We start from the raw sequence: 17316 nt of genomic DNA, 5'->3' as shown, positions 1-17316 counted from the left end.
GGAGCCTCCTGGGCAGCCGGGAGTAGCAGAAGGAAGAAATCAAGCACTCAAATTTAAAAAAAAAACCAACAAAACAACCAGAAAAAAAAATGCCTCATATTTCTTAAATCTCCTGAAGCAGAATGTAGAAGATTATTTGCAGTTGCCCAATGCTTCAGGAAACCTAGGCCCAAATTGTTCCCAGCAGATATCCCACAGAAGCGATGGATTCAGGTTAGGTGTTGTCCCACAGGTCTACAGACCTTGAGATTTCAAGTATGATGAGCATCAATCCCTTTCTCAGTAACTTTGTTGCATTTTGTTACTCTACTGGATAATAAAACTCACACCAAGATGCTCCAACAACCGGGTTATAGCACAAAACCAGTAAATCCAAGTCAACGCTTTTCTCATCACTTTTCTCATCAACACTTTTCAATTCCAGGAAAAGCCAAACTCCCACCTCCTCCTTCTCTGGAAAGAATTCACTGACCTAAAAGCTCTGGCTCACCTTTTTCTCCCACAGTGAACATTTCACTGGCCTATGGCAACCCAACAGCCTCAGTGTACAAACTATGGCAGTGATTTGTTTCAAGACACATTTCTCAACTATACAAGCTTTCTTGGGCTCTGACCAACATTAATAAAGGACTCAGAGGAGTCAGCAGCATACACTGGACAGGCCAAAAGACAAATTATGACAGACAATGATGATGATAATGGGGCTTTTTGAACAGAATGGAGATTCCCAGCATCTGGGGCTCTGTTCCAGCCAAGGAACTAGCAAATACTGCTGTGATGGGCTCAAATACAAGACAATTGCCTGAATGTAACTATTATCTTTGACACTGATGAGTAAAATGCCCACTTGGAGCCAACTGACTTGCAGGAAAAAAATTAACAGAGGGTCAGAGGACACACTTTCTCTAGCTGTCCCTTTTCCCAATAGATCAGGCGGACTACAAAAAGAAAATCAGCCAATAAAATTTTAAAAAATAGGCATATACCATACAGTCAATGGCAAGGCACTTTGTCTTAATACATTTAGAAGTTTAACTTCTGCAAAGCACAATACAGTCTTAACCATCAAACAGGCTCTTCCCTGACCCCATGCACATGGCCAAGCCCACAGTACCTCTGCCCATGTAAACCTCACAGAAGAAGGAGTGACCACCAGCAAGGGCCATTCCTGCTGGTAATAGGCAGCAATGCAGATGGCCTGGATGGTCTTGCCCAGGCCCATGTCATCTGCCAGGAGCAAACGTCCATTTCTGGAAATTGCAAAACTGGGGAAAACAGAGAGGGAAAGACGAGTCAAGAAATGGATTACTATCTGGCAACCAAGATGAGCACAAGTCGAGACCAAGCCTCTGATGTGGATCACCTGGAAGTGATCTGGGTTCTTCAGTAAAGCTGGATTTTCTCCCTTAGTCTTCAAACAAGCGAGCAACTCCTACAAATCTCTCAAAGCTTGGAAACTCCTTAACAGAGTGGTTCAGCTCAGTTCTTAGAGATTTTGATTTCATATGAGAAGTAGTCTCGAGATCTTACAATTATTTAAAGCACATTTTTTCCATGATATTACTCACGTTGTGTTCCAGAGTTCATTCTGGCAGAGCTAAGAAATTATTACTAAAATCAGTAGCAATTTAAGACCATTAAGTACAGACCATCCTGGACTGCACATTGAAATCAACAACTAGTGATCATGTATGATGGGACAGGGACATTTAAACTTTTATCTGTACATATAATTAGTAATTTTAAATGTTTTAGGGCTTGGGTCCCATTTCCTGGTCCCTTCCTATGCGTATTTAATATTTGAAAAACAACAACAACAGAAGAGATGCACTTGGGAAAAAAACCAATTACCTTACAAAATAAAAAATCATATGACAAATATGTACATACTGAATCACAAGAGGGAGGTCAGAGATGTATCATTTGATCAATTTTTTAGACTAGGAAAATGCTACTTTCCACCTGACTCATGATGAATTCTATCTAGAAATAAAACAGATGTGTCACCCAAAAAATAATAAAAAAATTTTAAAAAATGTCCCAAACAAACCATCCTATACCAAACAATCAAAAGCCCAAAGTGGCAGAGTATAATGGAGCCAGACTCTAGAGAAATGCAGAACCCTCCATGTACAAGAAGGCAACCTTGGCACCAATATAAACTACACAATTGTAGACAAGAACTAGTGCTTAACAGCATGCAAAAAGGACATACTTCACACCTTCCCGCTGAAAGGGCATGAGGCTTGTCACAATTTTGGAGTCCACCACTGAAAGGTCAGCATCAGGAATGTCTGTCAGTGATGGAGATCCCTGCAGCTGAGCAGCAAAGGTCTTAATGACTGCTTCAGGCAGTGGCTCCACTTCTACAGACGCGAGGCCCAGTAACAGTTGCACTGCAAAGAACAGAGAAGTTTATTATCTGAAGGGAAAACACACACAACTTCCATAATGGATCTCAAGACACAACCCTCAACCTCAAAAATATCCTTTCCTATCGTGAAACAGCTCACAGAAATCATGGCATCATGCACAGGTGTTAGCCTGGCCTCTTCCCTAAGGTCTATTTCAGAACCACATGATGAATCACATCTCCTCCCCTCTTACTTAGACTTGATTATAAAATACTGCAACTCTGATGCCATCATTCAGAGACGACTGCTACTAATACAGCTGGAGCTGGATTATTCATGCTGAGGGCAGCTTAGGGCACACTTTACTCAGAAATGAAGTACAGATTTGAACAAAAGAGCTCCTGAAGCCTAGAAAGCAGGGACATCTTTATCTTCACCTTGGGATTCTGTACCTCTGAGGTTTCCACCATACCAAAACCATCAGAAGTGACCCATGACAGTTACCTAAAGAATATAATTCATCTTCAATTTTGAAAATTCTCTTCATCTCCTATTCCCTGAATTCACACAGCTGAGTTCTGCCTCCACTTTACCACACTTATTTACCACACTTGGTAAGAAAGCAGGAAGCACCTCAAGACTCAGAGAAACAGCACTCATACCACCAGCAGCAGCACTTCAACACACATCCTTCAGCACCTACAGCACCTCCCTGGCCAGCTGGTGGCCACTGCTCTTCTCCTGGACAGAAGCAGTTTACAGGCCAGAACCAGCTTACAGGCAGCCACTTCAGCTCCTCAGTACCAGTGTTCCTCCACCCATGAAGCCTCACAACTCTACCTTCCCAGTTCGACTAAAGGGATCCCCAGCATCCATTATGCCAAGACCTCAGAGCCTTCATCTTTTCAACCCACACATCAGAGCATCTAGCCAATTCTCCTCCTGGATGACCTTATTTTAGTCCCCTCCAGCAGCCTTTCTATCCCATCCCCCCCCAAAATAAAAGTGCTTCTTTTTAATCCAACAGTTAATTTCTAAGCAAATTAACACCAGTTTTAAACACACAGTGAGCTATAACTAGGAAAACTTATTAAATCATTTTTGTCCAGTGACTATGAAATCAAAGACACCTCTACACTAGGAACACAAAGGCAGGTGCACAAAATTTTATTGCAGGAAGCAACTTCCTTTTTTTTTCTTTAGTAGTTGGTTTGTATATGAAGTCCAGAAGACAAAAAAAAAAAAAAAAACCTGCTTGGAAAAACAACTAAAATTAGAACTCACTACACCAGCAGTAAATGCACCAGAATTCAGTTAGGTATTTTTGTTTCAGTCATCTCCAAGAGGAAAACAGCAGGATGGACCCCTGCCATATAAAGGGGGAAAGCAATTCCAAGAAATATACATATGAAAAGATTTCCATTTGTGGTTGGGCAATGACCAAACTTTTTAAACTCTCTGGTTTAATTTATACTTCTTCAGTAGCAGGAACTCTCTCCATCCAAAGAACAGCAGAAGCTTGTTATTACACTCACAGACCGAGCTGCGTGTTAGCATAATTGCTACAATTTGCTCACTGATAATTCTGTTGCTATTGTTCTGTACATGAGCTGGGAGAGTGATTAAGATATATCTGCCACCAGCATGATTCATCCAACAGACAGTTTTTAGTGACGTGACCTTTATATAAAGATGACTGAGCAACTAGGCAAAGAGACATTAACCTCTACAAACAGTTCCAAGCTAACAGATCTCTCTGCTGGAAATGGCATCCAGCCTAAATTCTCTTTTTTTAATTTTGATGTAGGCAAATGAACAGGCAACAAAGCAAATGCTGCTCCTCTAAAAGGCACGTGCTGGAATCCTCAAATGCCCTCACAAATTACACTCTGCAAGATTCATGGAATTATTTTCCTTTCCTCAAATCTGTGGGATTCTGAATACCTCATGTAATGTGTACAACTCCCAGGCAGCATGACTGATCCTATGACAGACTAGGAGGTGATGTGTCTGCTCAGACTGCCTGGCACATGCTACAGGATCAGGCTCTTTGAGTGTACAAAAGGCCTTTTGACCAAATTGTGAGTGATCATCAGCAGGAATGTCAACATCCCAACCCTGCAGTTTCATAACAGTCTCCTCCAAGACACACTCACTTGTTTTCAAGACCTGGCCTTCCTACACGGCCCCACCACATGGCTTTCAGCCCTACAACCATTACTAACGTTATTAAGGCATGCATCATAGAAGCAGGCACTTACTCAATTATTAAACACACTCTGGTATCCCATGGAAGCAGGAGCCCATGCTGGAGAACAAGTACTCTGAGAAACAGCATTTCAGCTCTGAAACACTCACACTCCCTAACGATGTGCATAGAGCACCTGGCTTATTATCCTTCTGAATCTTACCCCAACGAAATTCCACAGCCACAAACCCTCACATGAGCACCGAAGCAAACACAGCATGCTGACTGGAACGATAAATAATAGTCATAATCCATAGGATTTGTGCAATGCTATTCATCTCAAAGCACTCTATAACCTCAATTAAACATAAAAACCCGAGAAGCAGATGTGCTAGAAGCATGCTGCAGAGACTGGATGATTTTGCAAAGTTGCATCTATTAGAAAAAAAAAAACAACAAAAACATACCAAAACACAGTTTTCCTGTACAGTTCTACATTTCAGTTTGGCAAGTCACAGTTTCAGCAGCATTACACAGATATATAAAGGCAAAAGGCAACAGACAGAAACTGATGCACAGGAAGTTCTCCTTCACTGGAGAAACACAGCTACTCACTTAGTTTGGGGTAATCCTCCAGCAGGAAATTCCACTTTCTGGTATTCATATCTGCAATAGTTACAACAAACACTTTCGTAAGTCTCTTTTAAAAAAAGATTGAATTCTCTGTCCATAAGAACACGTCTATCTACCTATATCCTCTGCATTTCAAAACTGTTTTAGAAGAACTATTACCTTGATCAAAATCAATTCTCCTCTGTTTGCTGTCGTGTTAAGCAGTTAGTTTGGAGAAGATTTAAAAGCATGACCACACATCTAGAAATAGTGGAATCAACAGAGCAAGCCAAGATCGGTTCTCCTAATGAACCCAACTGCTTAAGCATTTTGGCAACCACTTTCTCTTCCCTGCAAGAAGGAATGAAGAATATGTGCAAAGTTTCAGCTTGTGAACCAACAAACTCTGACTTCAGTCAGTAAAACAATCACTTTCACTTGGGCCTTCGCACCCTAGAGTCAAATGCTCAGGAGGGTACAGAAGGAAATTCATCAATATCCAAAATGTAACATCAATGCCAGACCTATCTGGCAGGCTTATCCCTGGGTAGCATCTGTATGCAACATCCAGGGAAAGAAGTCTGAATTCAGTCAGGTGAAGGCACAACAAGGAGGTGGGGCCCTGCCCAAAGAACTAGAGCTCCAGAATTTCTTCTCCATGCTGTCACTGACTTTCTGTGACACTGTGCACATCACCTCATCACTGTGTCTCAATTCCCAAATTACAAGTGGAAAAAATATTATATTTACCATAGAAATCTGAACGCCAACATAAAAAGTGCGCTACAGTTACACTTGCCTTGAAAACATTGGTAAAACTCCTGGTAAACTAAATCTGCTCAGGCAGTTGCAGCCACTATACACCATAGTAAAGCAGAAGTAAGAGAACATCCAGCTGCATTTGATAATAAAGACAAGAACTTTGCACGGTCTCCATACTGCTGGCAAATAATCAGCACAACCCACCTCATTTACAGTATTTACAGTAAATGTCAATGTAGTCATGCTGAGATCTGAACTATCACCTCAGCTAATAGGCTGTGGACATGTTCTGCCATGGGACAACGTGCTGGACATGGATACAACACTAAACTAGAACTACAAGATCCTTTAAAATCTTCATCAAAGCACATTCTCATGTACTCTTTCAGAGGGATGTACTCTTAAAACGTCTTATCTATGAAGCAAGAGCAGCCCCAACACGGCCATTATTAAAAAGCAGACACAGCAGGAGACTCACCGTAATTTCTGGAATCCATCCTTTTGAACACTCCAATCACTTCTGCAGAATACCCAATATCAACCTCAAATCGCAGGCGAGAGATCAGCACACACTTCCCTTTGACAAGGGCTGAGGACTTCTTCCAGTTCTTGCACATCTTCAAGAGGGATTTCACATCAACCCTACTGCCAACAAAATGAGAGCCTGATGCCAAGCCAACCATATTGTCTCCTTCCAGTGGTGCCAGAATTACTGATGAAAGTTGATTTGCTGCTTCCACTAGGGAGAACAGAGATATAGAAAAGAATTAATAACAAAGAACCCACACAAGTTTAAAAGGAATGATGATTCCCTGCTTTCATTCACAGGGACAAAGAATAGAGAAAGCAATGGCCTGGAGGAGGAGGTTGGTGGGATTTTCCACAGAGAATACAGCAGGGGCAAAGGGAACATGTGATAGTAAATGAACATGGGCTTGTCCAGCATTGTGATTGCACTAAGCTCCCTCTCTGTCAGCAATTCTAAAATGTGGCTCCCTAGGCCAGGACAAGCAATCTCCAGAAGCACATTTAGCAGTAAATTGCACACAGCCTTACAGTGCTTTCACTCAGAAAATCACAGGGACAGGGGCATGGTGATCAATAGCATGTGTCTGAAAAGATGGGAAGGTGCTTCTGTAAACAACAAAGGAGAAAGATTTAAAAATATCTGCCTCCTGCCTCACGTCAGCGTCTGATAGACAACCCATCTAGGAGGAATGCTGTAGGAAGGAACCTAGTCCAAATTCCTAAATCTCTTTTGTTACAATTTAAGTTCATTACCCTTTATTCAGTGTCTTACAGTTAGACTTGCACTTCCACCCAGCCATCTGCACTCCTGTCTTACCCATCAGCAGCAATCACTTCTGACACAATGCCAGGGCACGGAGAGTGGAGCGACACAGCATTTTCTAGATGTTAGCCTGAGAACACAGCTATCCACAGTAATAAACACGCCACTTACCCTGTGGTTCTCTGCCAATCTATACCCATGTGTTGCCTTTATTATTAGAACTGAACTCTCATGGTTAAGAAACGGGAATACTATTTCTGATACTTTTTATAGCACCAAAGTAGTGAAGTTTGTGCCCAAGCCTCCACCTCACAGATACTACAGTAACACAAAGATTCGTGAACATCTCCAGAGTCCATTAGACTCAAAAGCAGGGGACCATTAAGCACACTCTGCCTTCAAGTACTTGTGGAAGGCAACTTCCCCTCTCTGGGAGATGTTTAGAATAAACCCAGGTGAATCCAGTCCTTTGAGCACTGAGCTGCACATCATGATCCTCTCTGCTACTTTTTAAGTAGTACAGAAAACTGATACACAACCAAAAAGTACAAACTTTAAGTTCAGTGGTCAAGATGTGAAAATGGAGAAAAAAAAATCAGATAATTTCTTCCTAATCAATTAATAAATAAACCATTTAGGTATCATCCAACCTTATTTTAAAATAAGTGACTTCCTGAATAAATCCAAACATTTGAGATTTCTACTCCAAATAAAAAGTTTAGGAGTACCCACTGAAAATAATTTTTAAATTAGAGGGATTGGAAAACACCAATTTACACCTTCTCCTCCTAATGCACCAAGCAAAAGATTTTAGATGCTACTGGTTTAGCACTGTGCAGTAAGAGGTCACCTCTACAAAAAAACTGAAAGAAATTAGGGGGGAAGAAAGCATATTTTACTCCTTTATTTGAACATTTGTTTCTAGGCTTGACTGCATGTTAAATTTATAGCACAAAGAAAAAAAAAGGTGATACAGGATCACTTTATTCAAAAAAACTAAATTGCAAGTGGGAACTTTAAAATATTTGCTTTACACTTTCACTTTTACATTTTCAAGGCCCTTTTAAGTAAGTTCCCTTTTCTCAGGCTATTTTCCCCAATTTCACAGGCCAATGTTGGTCACATGCTGTCTTCACTTGTAAATAGGAACTTTCCAGAGAGTACTCAGGTATTTCATAGCTTTACAGAAAAATGCTTGATTTCTAAAAGCCATTCTCTTCATTTGAAGGCTCCTTGGTACAGAGACTCTGCTCTCATCTGTACTTGATACACTTCAAGCAACCCAACAGCATTTAAATTATAAATGTGTGGCAACCCACATGGGAAGCTAAAATACCAGCACTCAACTGTGGTTTTTTAAAGTGCTCAACACAGGCCTAATTCTGTTCCCACTGAAATCAATAGTGATTTATCACTCACTTCAGTACAGTGTGCTTCTGAAAAGCCTATCTGAAGTGTTTGCCTCTATAATCTCTCAATCTTTCCAGAATAAGATGACACGATAGGAAAAAAAAAAGATAAATCCACCCTTGTCATACCAAAAAAAAAAGGCAAATTCATTTTCAGTCTCACTCAAAACCTTGGAGAACTACCCTTAATCCTTTTCTGACACACAAAATGAACGATGAAAGTGTTTATATGAGAGCTATTTAAAAAGAAAATACATGAATGGACCCAGAAATTAGGCATTAGCCCACTGGAACACACTCAGCTTTCAAAACAAATTCAAAACAAGTACCAGCACAGCAGATAATTCTCCTATGATCTTGCTGGTTGCTGAAAAATTTGATGGTAGAGAAAGTGCAACCTGCGCTTGGTATTTAGATTACATGAAAAATTAAATTATTTCTAATCACCTACAAAGTATCAGAAAAATGTTATGAGCCAAAGATGGGCATTATCTTTAAGTGACACTACGTTTATTACCCAAGACACTAACAAAGCTAAATAATAACTATGGAAAGCAGGGGAAGATGGGGGTGTCAAGATTCCGCTTGTTTTTTATCGTGCAATATTTACTTACAGACACTGCTGTAATCTTCCATGCTGAAATTCCATTTTTTCATAGCAGGATCTAAAGTAGGGCAAGAGTAATAGGGCAGAATGTGAATCATTTGGGGCAGAAAAAAACTGGTGGCATGAAATGTTCATGTGAGGTAAGCGTATTCAATGTACTCATGCAAACTTTTTGCCACACATCTGAAAAACACCAGAAAAACTACTAGTTTTTACACCAGAAAAATCCATGAGGAATATGAATACTAAGACAAGAATGCAACAGCCATCCACAGAGATCAGCAACACATGAGGGAAAACAAAAATAGACTATAACCAATAAAGATAATGGTAAAAGATCAGAAGAAAGACAAAAGGGAGAGATTCTACTGCTCTCTGTAACCCAGGAAACAGAATCAGCTCATAACTCTGAACTGTAGCTGAAGTGACCCATTTTCATATCCCAGTTTATGAATTACTTTGCTCCCTTCACTTCCAACACACTGACCAGCTGCTGCCACTAAACTTCTCAGAGCACTGCTCATAAAGCAAGGCTTCAGACTTCTTTTCTAAATCCAAGCTCAAGCCATTTATGTCCAGAATTTCTATCCAATTTAATCTGTATTTACTTCTTTAATCCCCCTTTAATGCCACATATTCCACCCCAGCAATAGGTACAGCAAGTAGCAACTACAATAGCAACAGATGCCAAAGCTTCAACCCAATTTAAAACAGATAACAGAAAACAACCAATTCTTACCATAGGCTTTGCTTGGTACCTTCTTAAAGACAGCAATAAGTTCAGCATTATACCCTATTTCAACCTGGAACCGGTCTTCCCCATATTTCACACATTTTCCTTTTGTAACATTATTTGCTTTCTTGTGAGAGGCAGCTTCAAAGGTAGAGCCCACACCAGCAGAGCTGGTCAGCTTCTGCATCCCACCACCGGCCTGAGAGACAAAACCACCCCCTGTTCTTTCTGTGGGTCTGTTTATGCTTGCCAGCATTTCTGAATCGCTCAGGGCGGCACTCCTTGGTGGTGAAACGTATTTAACGGCAGATTTGTTCTGAGTTTGTACATCTTTACTACCATCAGGGTGCCCGTTATCAGTGAATCTTGGATGAGGTGGTCCTGTGGGGTTTTTGAAAGCTGGGTAGCATTCGGGCTGCTGGAATGTTCCATGATTAACTGAAGTGTGCTGTCCATGCTCCTGACTACCAGCATCCAAGAAATGTTTATGGGAATAACTCAGAGAATTCGGGATCATCGCAGGGAACTGCTTTAGGCCACTCACTTGTTCCGAGTCCTCTGAACAACTCTTTTGCTGCTCTCTGTGTGAGCCAGCCATCTGTTGCTTTGCTGTGCAATGGTTATAGCCTTTCTGGAGACAGCTCTTCTGCTCCACAGGCGTGTTTGGATTGTGTCGGTGCTGGCTGGTGAACCTGACATAATTGTTTTCCTCCTTCGAGCTTCCCGGCTTGCCCAGACTCTGCTCCCTCTGCGGAGCTGCAGCGGTGCCCACGTGCCCAGCTCCCTGGGCTGCCAGCCTCTCTGCTCTCCTAGCCAAAGCGAGCCGGCGGTTCTCTTCAATCCTTCTCTTCTGCTCCTCTGTAAGACCTGATGACATCTTCAACAATTCCAACGACAAATCCGTACCAAAACTACATTGGGAATTAATCACAGAGGCAAGTGCTTTTTTAGAGGAAGAGAGGCCAGTCTACAGGAAGAAAAAATGTAAAAGAAGAGATTATTATTGTATTGATGACTTAGTATTAGTGATTATTACTGTAACTGATCCTACATGAATCTACTAGTACAGCAAAGCTATCACATCAATGCTGAGCCTTTATCAGCAAGTAGATGGTGACAGACACTGATGAAACCTTGCATGCCAGTCCTGCATGGATAAAACATATGGAAAAAGGAGAAAACTGCTATTCCACTACTGTTCTGAGTACTCTTCTCTGCAATTCTCAGCAGAACTAATAAAACAGCAAAGCACGGGGACACCCTGCACTGCAGAGCCAGCCCTGCGAAGGCAAATGGAGGCAAAGGATTACATCCCTTTGGTGTTAGTATGTCCTACTGCGGGTACCTTTTAGCAAAGATGGGACGATGCCCATCTTCCCTGTTCACCTTCGGTTCCTGGGTATCTCACAGAGCGTGGCGGATACATGCTGAACCCCACAGGACAGAGCCTGCTCCTCCTGGGAAACCTCCGATCGCAGGTCACGGACCTTCAAACAGAAGGGAGGAGCTGGCTCCCGTGCTTTCTCCCAGCAGCCCGCCTCGCTCCATGCCCTCGCTGCCCGTGTCCTGCGGGATGCCCGCTCCCGCCGTTCCTCAGCTTCCTGCGGGCGGTGGGGTTCACCCTGCCCCTTCCTCTCCCAGGAGCCGGGCAGGCTCCCGTCCCAAACTCCACGGAAGTCCCGACCCGTCCCTCGGGTCCCCCCGCCACCCCCGGGGTCCCGGAGGTCAGGCTTTCTTCCCGCCCGCCCCGGAGGCTCCGCCGCCCGCTCACCGCCGTCGGGAACGGCCCGGAGCGCTGCCGAGGCACTACAGCTCCCAGCAGGCCCTGCGCTACCGCCCGGCGGCTCCGAGCGGCCGGGAGTGCACAGCACGCCGGGAGATAAAAGCGGCGCGTGGGGCGCGCGGCGCGCTGGGAAATGTAGTCTTCCGGTCGCGGCGCCATCTCGGCGTTGCGGCGTTCCGTGGAGGGAGCCGGGGGCTATCCGGGGCGCCCCGCCACCCGCTCAGGCCCCGTACGGCGTGCGGGGACTCTGCTGCCGGCCCCAGGCTGAAGCCTTGCCCCAGCAAGCACCCAGCGCTGTACGGGCGGGGCGGACCGGACCCCCTCGCTGGCTGCCCCGGGTGTGTGGGTCTGGCGCGCCAATGGCAGCTGTTCCTGAACGGTGGCTGAGCGGGGAGTCCTCAGTGAGCTGATGTGTGGGAACGGGTCACGGCACTTGTCAGCAGTGAGGAAGGACTCTGCCCCCGGGACTGGAGCAGCAGCTGGCATTGCAAGGCTGTTTTGTCATTTTTGAATATTGTTGGAAAAGACCTCTGAGATCATCGAGTCCAACCTGTGACCAAACACCACCATGTCAACCACACCATGGCACTGAGTGCTATGTTCTGTCTTTCCCTAAACACCTCCAGGGATGGTGACTCCACCACCTCCCTGGACAGCCCATTCCAATGTCTTATCACCCGTTCTGTGAAGAAATTCTTCACAAGGTCCCACCATGACCTCCCCTGGTGCAGCGTGAGGCTGTGTCCTCTCAGCCTGTCCCTGGCTGCCTGGGAGAAGAGCCCTACCTCCACGAGCTGCAATCTCCTTTCAGGGGGTTTCAGAGCATGATAGGGTCTCCCCTGAGCCTCCTTTTCTCCAGGCTAAACACACCCAGCTCCCCTAGCTGCTCCTCGGCTGCTCCAGACCCATCACAGCTCTGTTGCCCTTGTCTGGACTCACTCCAGCACCTCAATGTCCTTCCTGAGTTGAGGGGCTCAGAAATGGTCACAGCACTCAAGATGTGGCCTCACCAGTGCTGAGTACAGGGGGACAATCACTGCCCCGCTCCTGCTGGCTGCACTATTCCTGATACAGGCCAGGTGCCGTTGGCCTTCTTGGCCACTTGGGCATTGCTGGTTCATGTTCAGCTGCTGTTGACCAGCACCCTCAGGTCCTTTTCTTCTGGGCAGCTTTTCAGCCACTCTGCCCCCATCTTGTAGCGCTGCCTGGGGTGGTTGTGGGTGAAGTGCAGGGCCTGGCACTTGGTCATGTTAAATGTCATACCCTGGTCTCAGCCCATTCATCCAACCTGCTCAGCTTTCTCTGCAGAGTGTCAGTCCAACCCAACTTGGTGTTGTCCACAAATTTGCTAACGGTAAACTCAGTCCTCTCATCCAGATTGCCAATAAACAGGACTGGGCCTAACACTGATCCCTGGGGACACTGTTAGTGACCAGACAAATGGGGGGATGTGCCTGGAGGCTGGAAGAGGACAGATGTCAGGGCTTTCTACAAGCAGAACACAAAAGAGGACATGAGAAACTATGAGCCCGTTAGTATTACTCCAGGCCCTTGGGAAGTAGTACAGTCTTCCAAGACACTATCATAAAGCAAATAAAGTAGATGATTGGGAAAGCCAACACTGATTTATTAGAGGGAAAACATGGCAGATTAACCTAAACGCCTTCTACAGCTAAATGACACTTTCTGTCTACATGGGAGGAGTACTGGAGGTTGTTAACCTGGACTTCAGCACAAGATTTGACCTTATTTCCCATGGCCTCCTCCTGGATGAGTTGACCAGATTGATTGGAGGGAGGGATCTTGGAGATGGGGAGGGAATTGGCTCCCAGGCCAAAGCAGAAGGCAGCAATCAATGGGTTTCATGCAGGCTGGCACTGGCAGCCTGTCACAAGTGCAGTCCCTCAGGGAGCAACACTGGGTCCTATGCCGTTCAAGAAATTACACTGGAAGAAGTTTCATTTTGAAATGAGAAAGAATTTCTTTGCATTGAGAGAAATCAATCATTGAAGCAACCTCCCCAGGGACATTGTGGGGTCCCCATCACAGAATATTTTCAAGATCCAATTGGACAGGGTGATAGATAACCTCATCTTGGTTCTCTTTGCCACAAAGGGTTAGATCAGATGGTCTTTCGAGGTGCTTTCAAACTTGGGCTGGTTTATGATTTTGTGAACATCTTCAAAATAAGGTGATTATTCACATTTGCATCAGTTAAAATATAAGTGCCTCCCAGGGTTTTAATTATACATGGGGCTTGATTATACACATCAAGATGCCTTTCCTGAGTAGTCACATTCCCCATGTGGGTGACCAGAGCAGTAACTGTGGAGAAAAGGCCCTGGGGAACACCATAACCCCCTCCCATCTAAGAATTTTACTACCCTGGCCAGTGGCAGGCCCAGAGCTGCCATTCTTGTCCCCAGACACCATTTTCTCTCACCTGACAGGCCCTTTGGCTCGGGACACTGCAGCCAGCTGGCTGTTGCACAGTTTATTCATTCTTCTCTCTGCTAGTTAATTAGAAAAGGTTATCATTAAATTGCTTCCTGATTAAGCAACAGTGACTGCCATTAGTCAGGAGCTTGTCAGCCCGAGAAAAACAAGGCAGGCAGGAAGAGTGAGGTGCAACTCAACACACACCACAGCCCTGAGAGTGCTGTTCCTCACCTGGGAATCACATGCAGACATGAGCACACCACATGCTCACAGGCACTGCCAAACACACCACTTTTCAAGAAAACCACAGGCTAAGGAGACCTCTGGGTCCAGCGTTTTGTCCCAGCTTTTCTCAAGCAAAAAAAAAATCAAACCTTTTTGCACCTTTCAGGTCCTCTTGGTGCAGAGCATGTTTGCTAGGAAGGGATGCATAGCCCCATGGTCTCTGTCTAGATCTTCTGCCTTTGCCCTTTCTTCCCCTGCAAGCCAGCAGACTCCAGGTGGCTACACAGCAGAGAGAGAAGGGAGCGGGTGAGAGACCTTTTTTCTCTCTTTCTTGTCACACTTTTAACTCCCCAGAGGTAAATTATATCCCAGTGTCACATATGGATGAGAGAGAGAGGGAACATGCAGAGCATAACCCTGCAACTGTTTCCAGCCACCTTCTCCCTGCCAGCAGCCATCCAGTTCCAGGTCCCTGGAGATGGCTCCTTTTGCTTTGAGAGATCTTGTGGGGGAAAAAAACCAACAACTTGGGAAGAGTGAGAAAAGCCCCATCCAAGAACTGTCCCCAGCTCATGCAAATACTGAGAGCAGATCATTGTTTGCAGAGAGCTCTTGAGTTGCACGGTCAGGCAGACACAGACAGACGTTGAAGCATTTGCTCCATATGGCACAAGTTCAGCGAGACACAAGGAACAGCCCGGCCATGCAGAGAACAGACCTACAAAATGAGAGGCCACTTGCAAGCAGTTTGCTGGTGCACTCCAGGTGTCCTTTCAGTCAGAACATGCTTCCAGCAGTGGCTTGGACTCACCCTCCACATACTGGGTCAGGGACAGAGATGCAGAGTGAAAATCCTGGGAGGGATAGTGCACCCCAGCTGCAGAGGAAATGGTTCACATCCTTCCAAAGAAATGCCTCCATCAGTGAAAAAAATTAAGGAAATGGGGTTCTCGGTGTTCTTCCTAGCAGGAGCTTTGTCTCATTTGGATCGTGCTCTAGTCCTTCTCTCATGGGCCGGGCTGGCTGACTGCTGGCTTCAAATGAGCCAGAACTGCCTGTATTTACATCGTTTGTGAGCAGCAGCTAATATTTAATATGAGTCTCCCAAAACTCCAGAGCCATTCTGGAATCTCATGGATTATCCTTTGAGGGGTCTTGGGCTGCTCTTTAGAGGTCCTACTACTGTCATATTGAAAATATTTGCCCCATTTCACCACTTTGCCAGCACACCTTGGTGGTTCTCCACATGCACAGAGCTCACTTCCTCCTGGATGTGCGGCCAGCCTGCACTCTCTGCTGGGGCTGAATTGCATGCAGGGCTGCTGTGTGTAGCAAAGCTAACCAACAGAGAACTGGAAATCAGCCCAGGCTAAGGATCCTGAGATGCCCCAGCTTCTGGGAGGGTTTTGGTAGCCCACACAGAGCTCAGAGACACCATAACCAATGCCCAATTGCACCAATCGTTGAGTAGCTGTGGAGAACTTGTAGTTTCACCTTCTAAAATAAATTAATCCCATGTTATCAATTCATACCCAGCTAAGACCAGACAAGTGGTTGGACTGGGGACATGCAGGTCAGCTTTTAATAGAAAGTTGTGGTGCAGGAGAGTCAGAGAAAGGCCTCTGGACTGTCAGAGCTTGTTCCAGATGGAGAAACCTTTATTTTGGGCTGCTAGGGTCTGACCTGAATACTCTTTACAAGACCTGTCCTCTGTAGGCTGTGGGGTTGTACTTCTTCTGCTCTGGTTTGGGATCCTGAAGGAGGTCAAAGCTGCCTAATGGGGAACTCAAGCCCTGAGCTTGGAGGGCCAGGGAGTGCTTGAGTTTGGGGAGGTGCTGACTCTGCATCCCCTACAATTCCCTGGATTTCTTTTCTTAGACAGTTGTAAATCCCCTCAACTTTCCCTCTGCCATTGAGGCACATGAAGGACCAAGGCCTCTTGGCCCATTTGACAGCTCAGTCCCTTTCCCTGAGCATCTTTGTAGGACCAAAGACAAAATTTGGAGTTTGCTGAATCCTCCTGTCCTTGAAACTCTGATGAAAAGGCACCTGCAGAGGCTTTTCTGTGAGTTTTTCCAGCATGAGAAGGTTGCTGCCCTTCTCTGACTGCCAGCTCAGTGAAGACCACTTCTTTTTCCCTGCTTTTTTGGCCACCCGGTGCAAGAAAAATTACTCACCCTCCATTCTTTTGAAGCAGTCTCTTTTATCTACACAGCTTATTCTTCCCTGGCATGCTGAAGCCTTCCTGCTCTTGTTTATAGTACAACCCCTCCAACAGATTGCAGGGTCTCTTTTCTGCCTTCTGTCCTTCTTGGCTGGATTCCCCTCCATAGCTCCAGTCCAGAGCAATGGTCTGCACAGCACATGGCCCCGCTTTGCTGCCAGGCCACTGCCTCACAGAGCTGCTGCAAAGTTGAGTCTACTCCTGATCTTTTGTGTGAGGCAGCCCAGGTGTGGGGGGCAGCTCATTGGCACCCAGAACAAAAAGTTAAAAGACAAAAACCCCCATATCCTACATTGAAATTCAAACAGTGTTTCCAAAGCTTCTGTGTCACCAGCATTTAGCACAATATGAGCTGTGATCCAGCTGGGGTGAGGGCACTGGCAATGTAGACTCCCCAGTATCTTATGCTTAAGATTGGAGCAGAGCACACCCCTCTGCTCTACATGACTGGTTGGGATTTTTTGTTCAGATGCTCAACAGAACTTTATCTTTGTGAAACACAGTTGAACTGGCAGAAGGCTCCAAAGTTAGAAGGAAAGGTTGTGTGCACACAAAGACAATTTAACTGCAAAAGCTTTATTTCTTTCTCTTTATTTATTTCTCTTTCTTTGGAAATGAGGTTAAACAAACCAAAGTTGCATTCCTAGTTCTATTCTGGAGCTTAAATTATTGGCCTGGTTTTTCAGCTC

At 45.0% G+C, this 17316-nt stretch overlaps 1 protein-coding gene across 4 annotated transcripts in view; it reads right to left on the bottom strand.

Annotated features, from left to right (window-relative positions):
• SMARCAL1 (SWI/SNF related, matrix associated, actin dependent regulator of chromatin, subfamily a like 1) overlaps positions 1 to 11797 on the bottom strand; it is a 34702-nt gene extending 22905 nt beyond the window's left edge. The window contains exons 1-7 of one of the 4 annotated variants that reach the window (XM_038142994.1): positions 11728 to 11797; positions 9963 to 10923; positions 9231 to 9281; positions 6395 to 6655; positions 5158 to 5208; positions 2216 to 2396; positions 1115 to 1265 (exon numbers count right to left, since the gene is read on the bottom strand). In XM_038142994.1, the coding sequence (XP_037998922.1) occupies positions 1115 to 1265; positions 2216 to 2396; positions 5158 to 5208; positions 6395 to 6655; positions 9231 to 9281; positions 9963 to 10833 (1566 nt within the window). In that variant the 5' untranslated portion in view covers positions 10834 to 10923; positions 11728 to 11797. Of the gene's footprint in view, positions 1 to 1114; positions 1266 to 2215; positions 2397 to 5157; positions 5209 to 6394; positions 6656 to 9230; positions 9282 to 9962; positions 10924 to 11301 lie in introns of all 4 variants that reach the window. The other 3 variants (XM_038142995.1, XM_038142992.1, XM_038142993.1) reach the window with 3 other exon arrangements.
• Between the last annotated feature and the right edge of the window lie 5519 nt (positions 11798 to 17316).

This window comes from Motacilla alba, chromosome 7 (genome assembly GCF_015832195.1).
Source record: "Motacilla alba alba isolate MOTALB_02 chromosome 7, Motacilla_alba_V1.0_pri, whole genome shotgun sequence".
NCBI lineage: Eukaryota > Metazoa > Chordata > Aves > Passeriformes > Motacillidae > Motacilla > Motacilla alba.
This window is presented reverse-complemented; position numbering and strand designations above follow the sequence as displayed.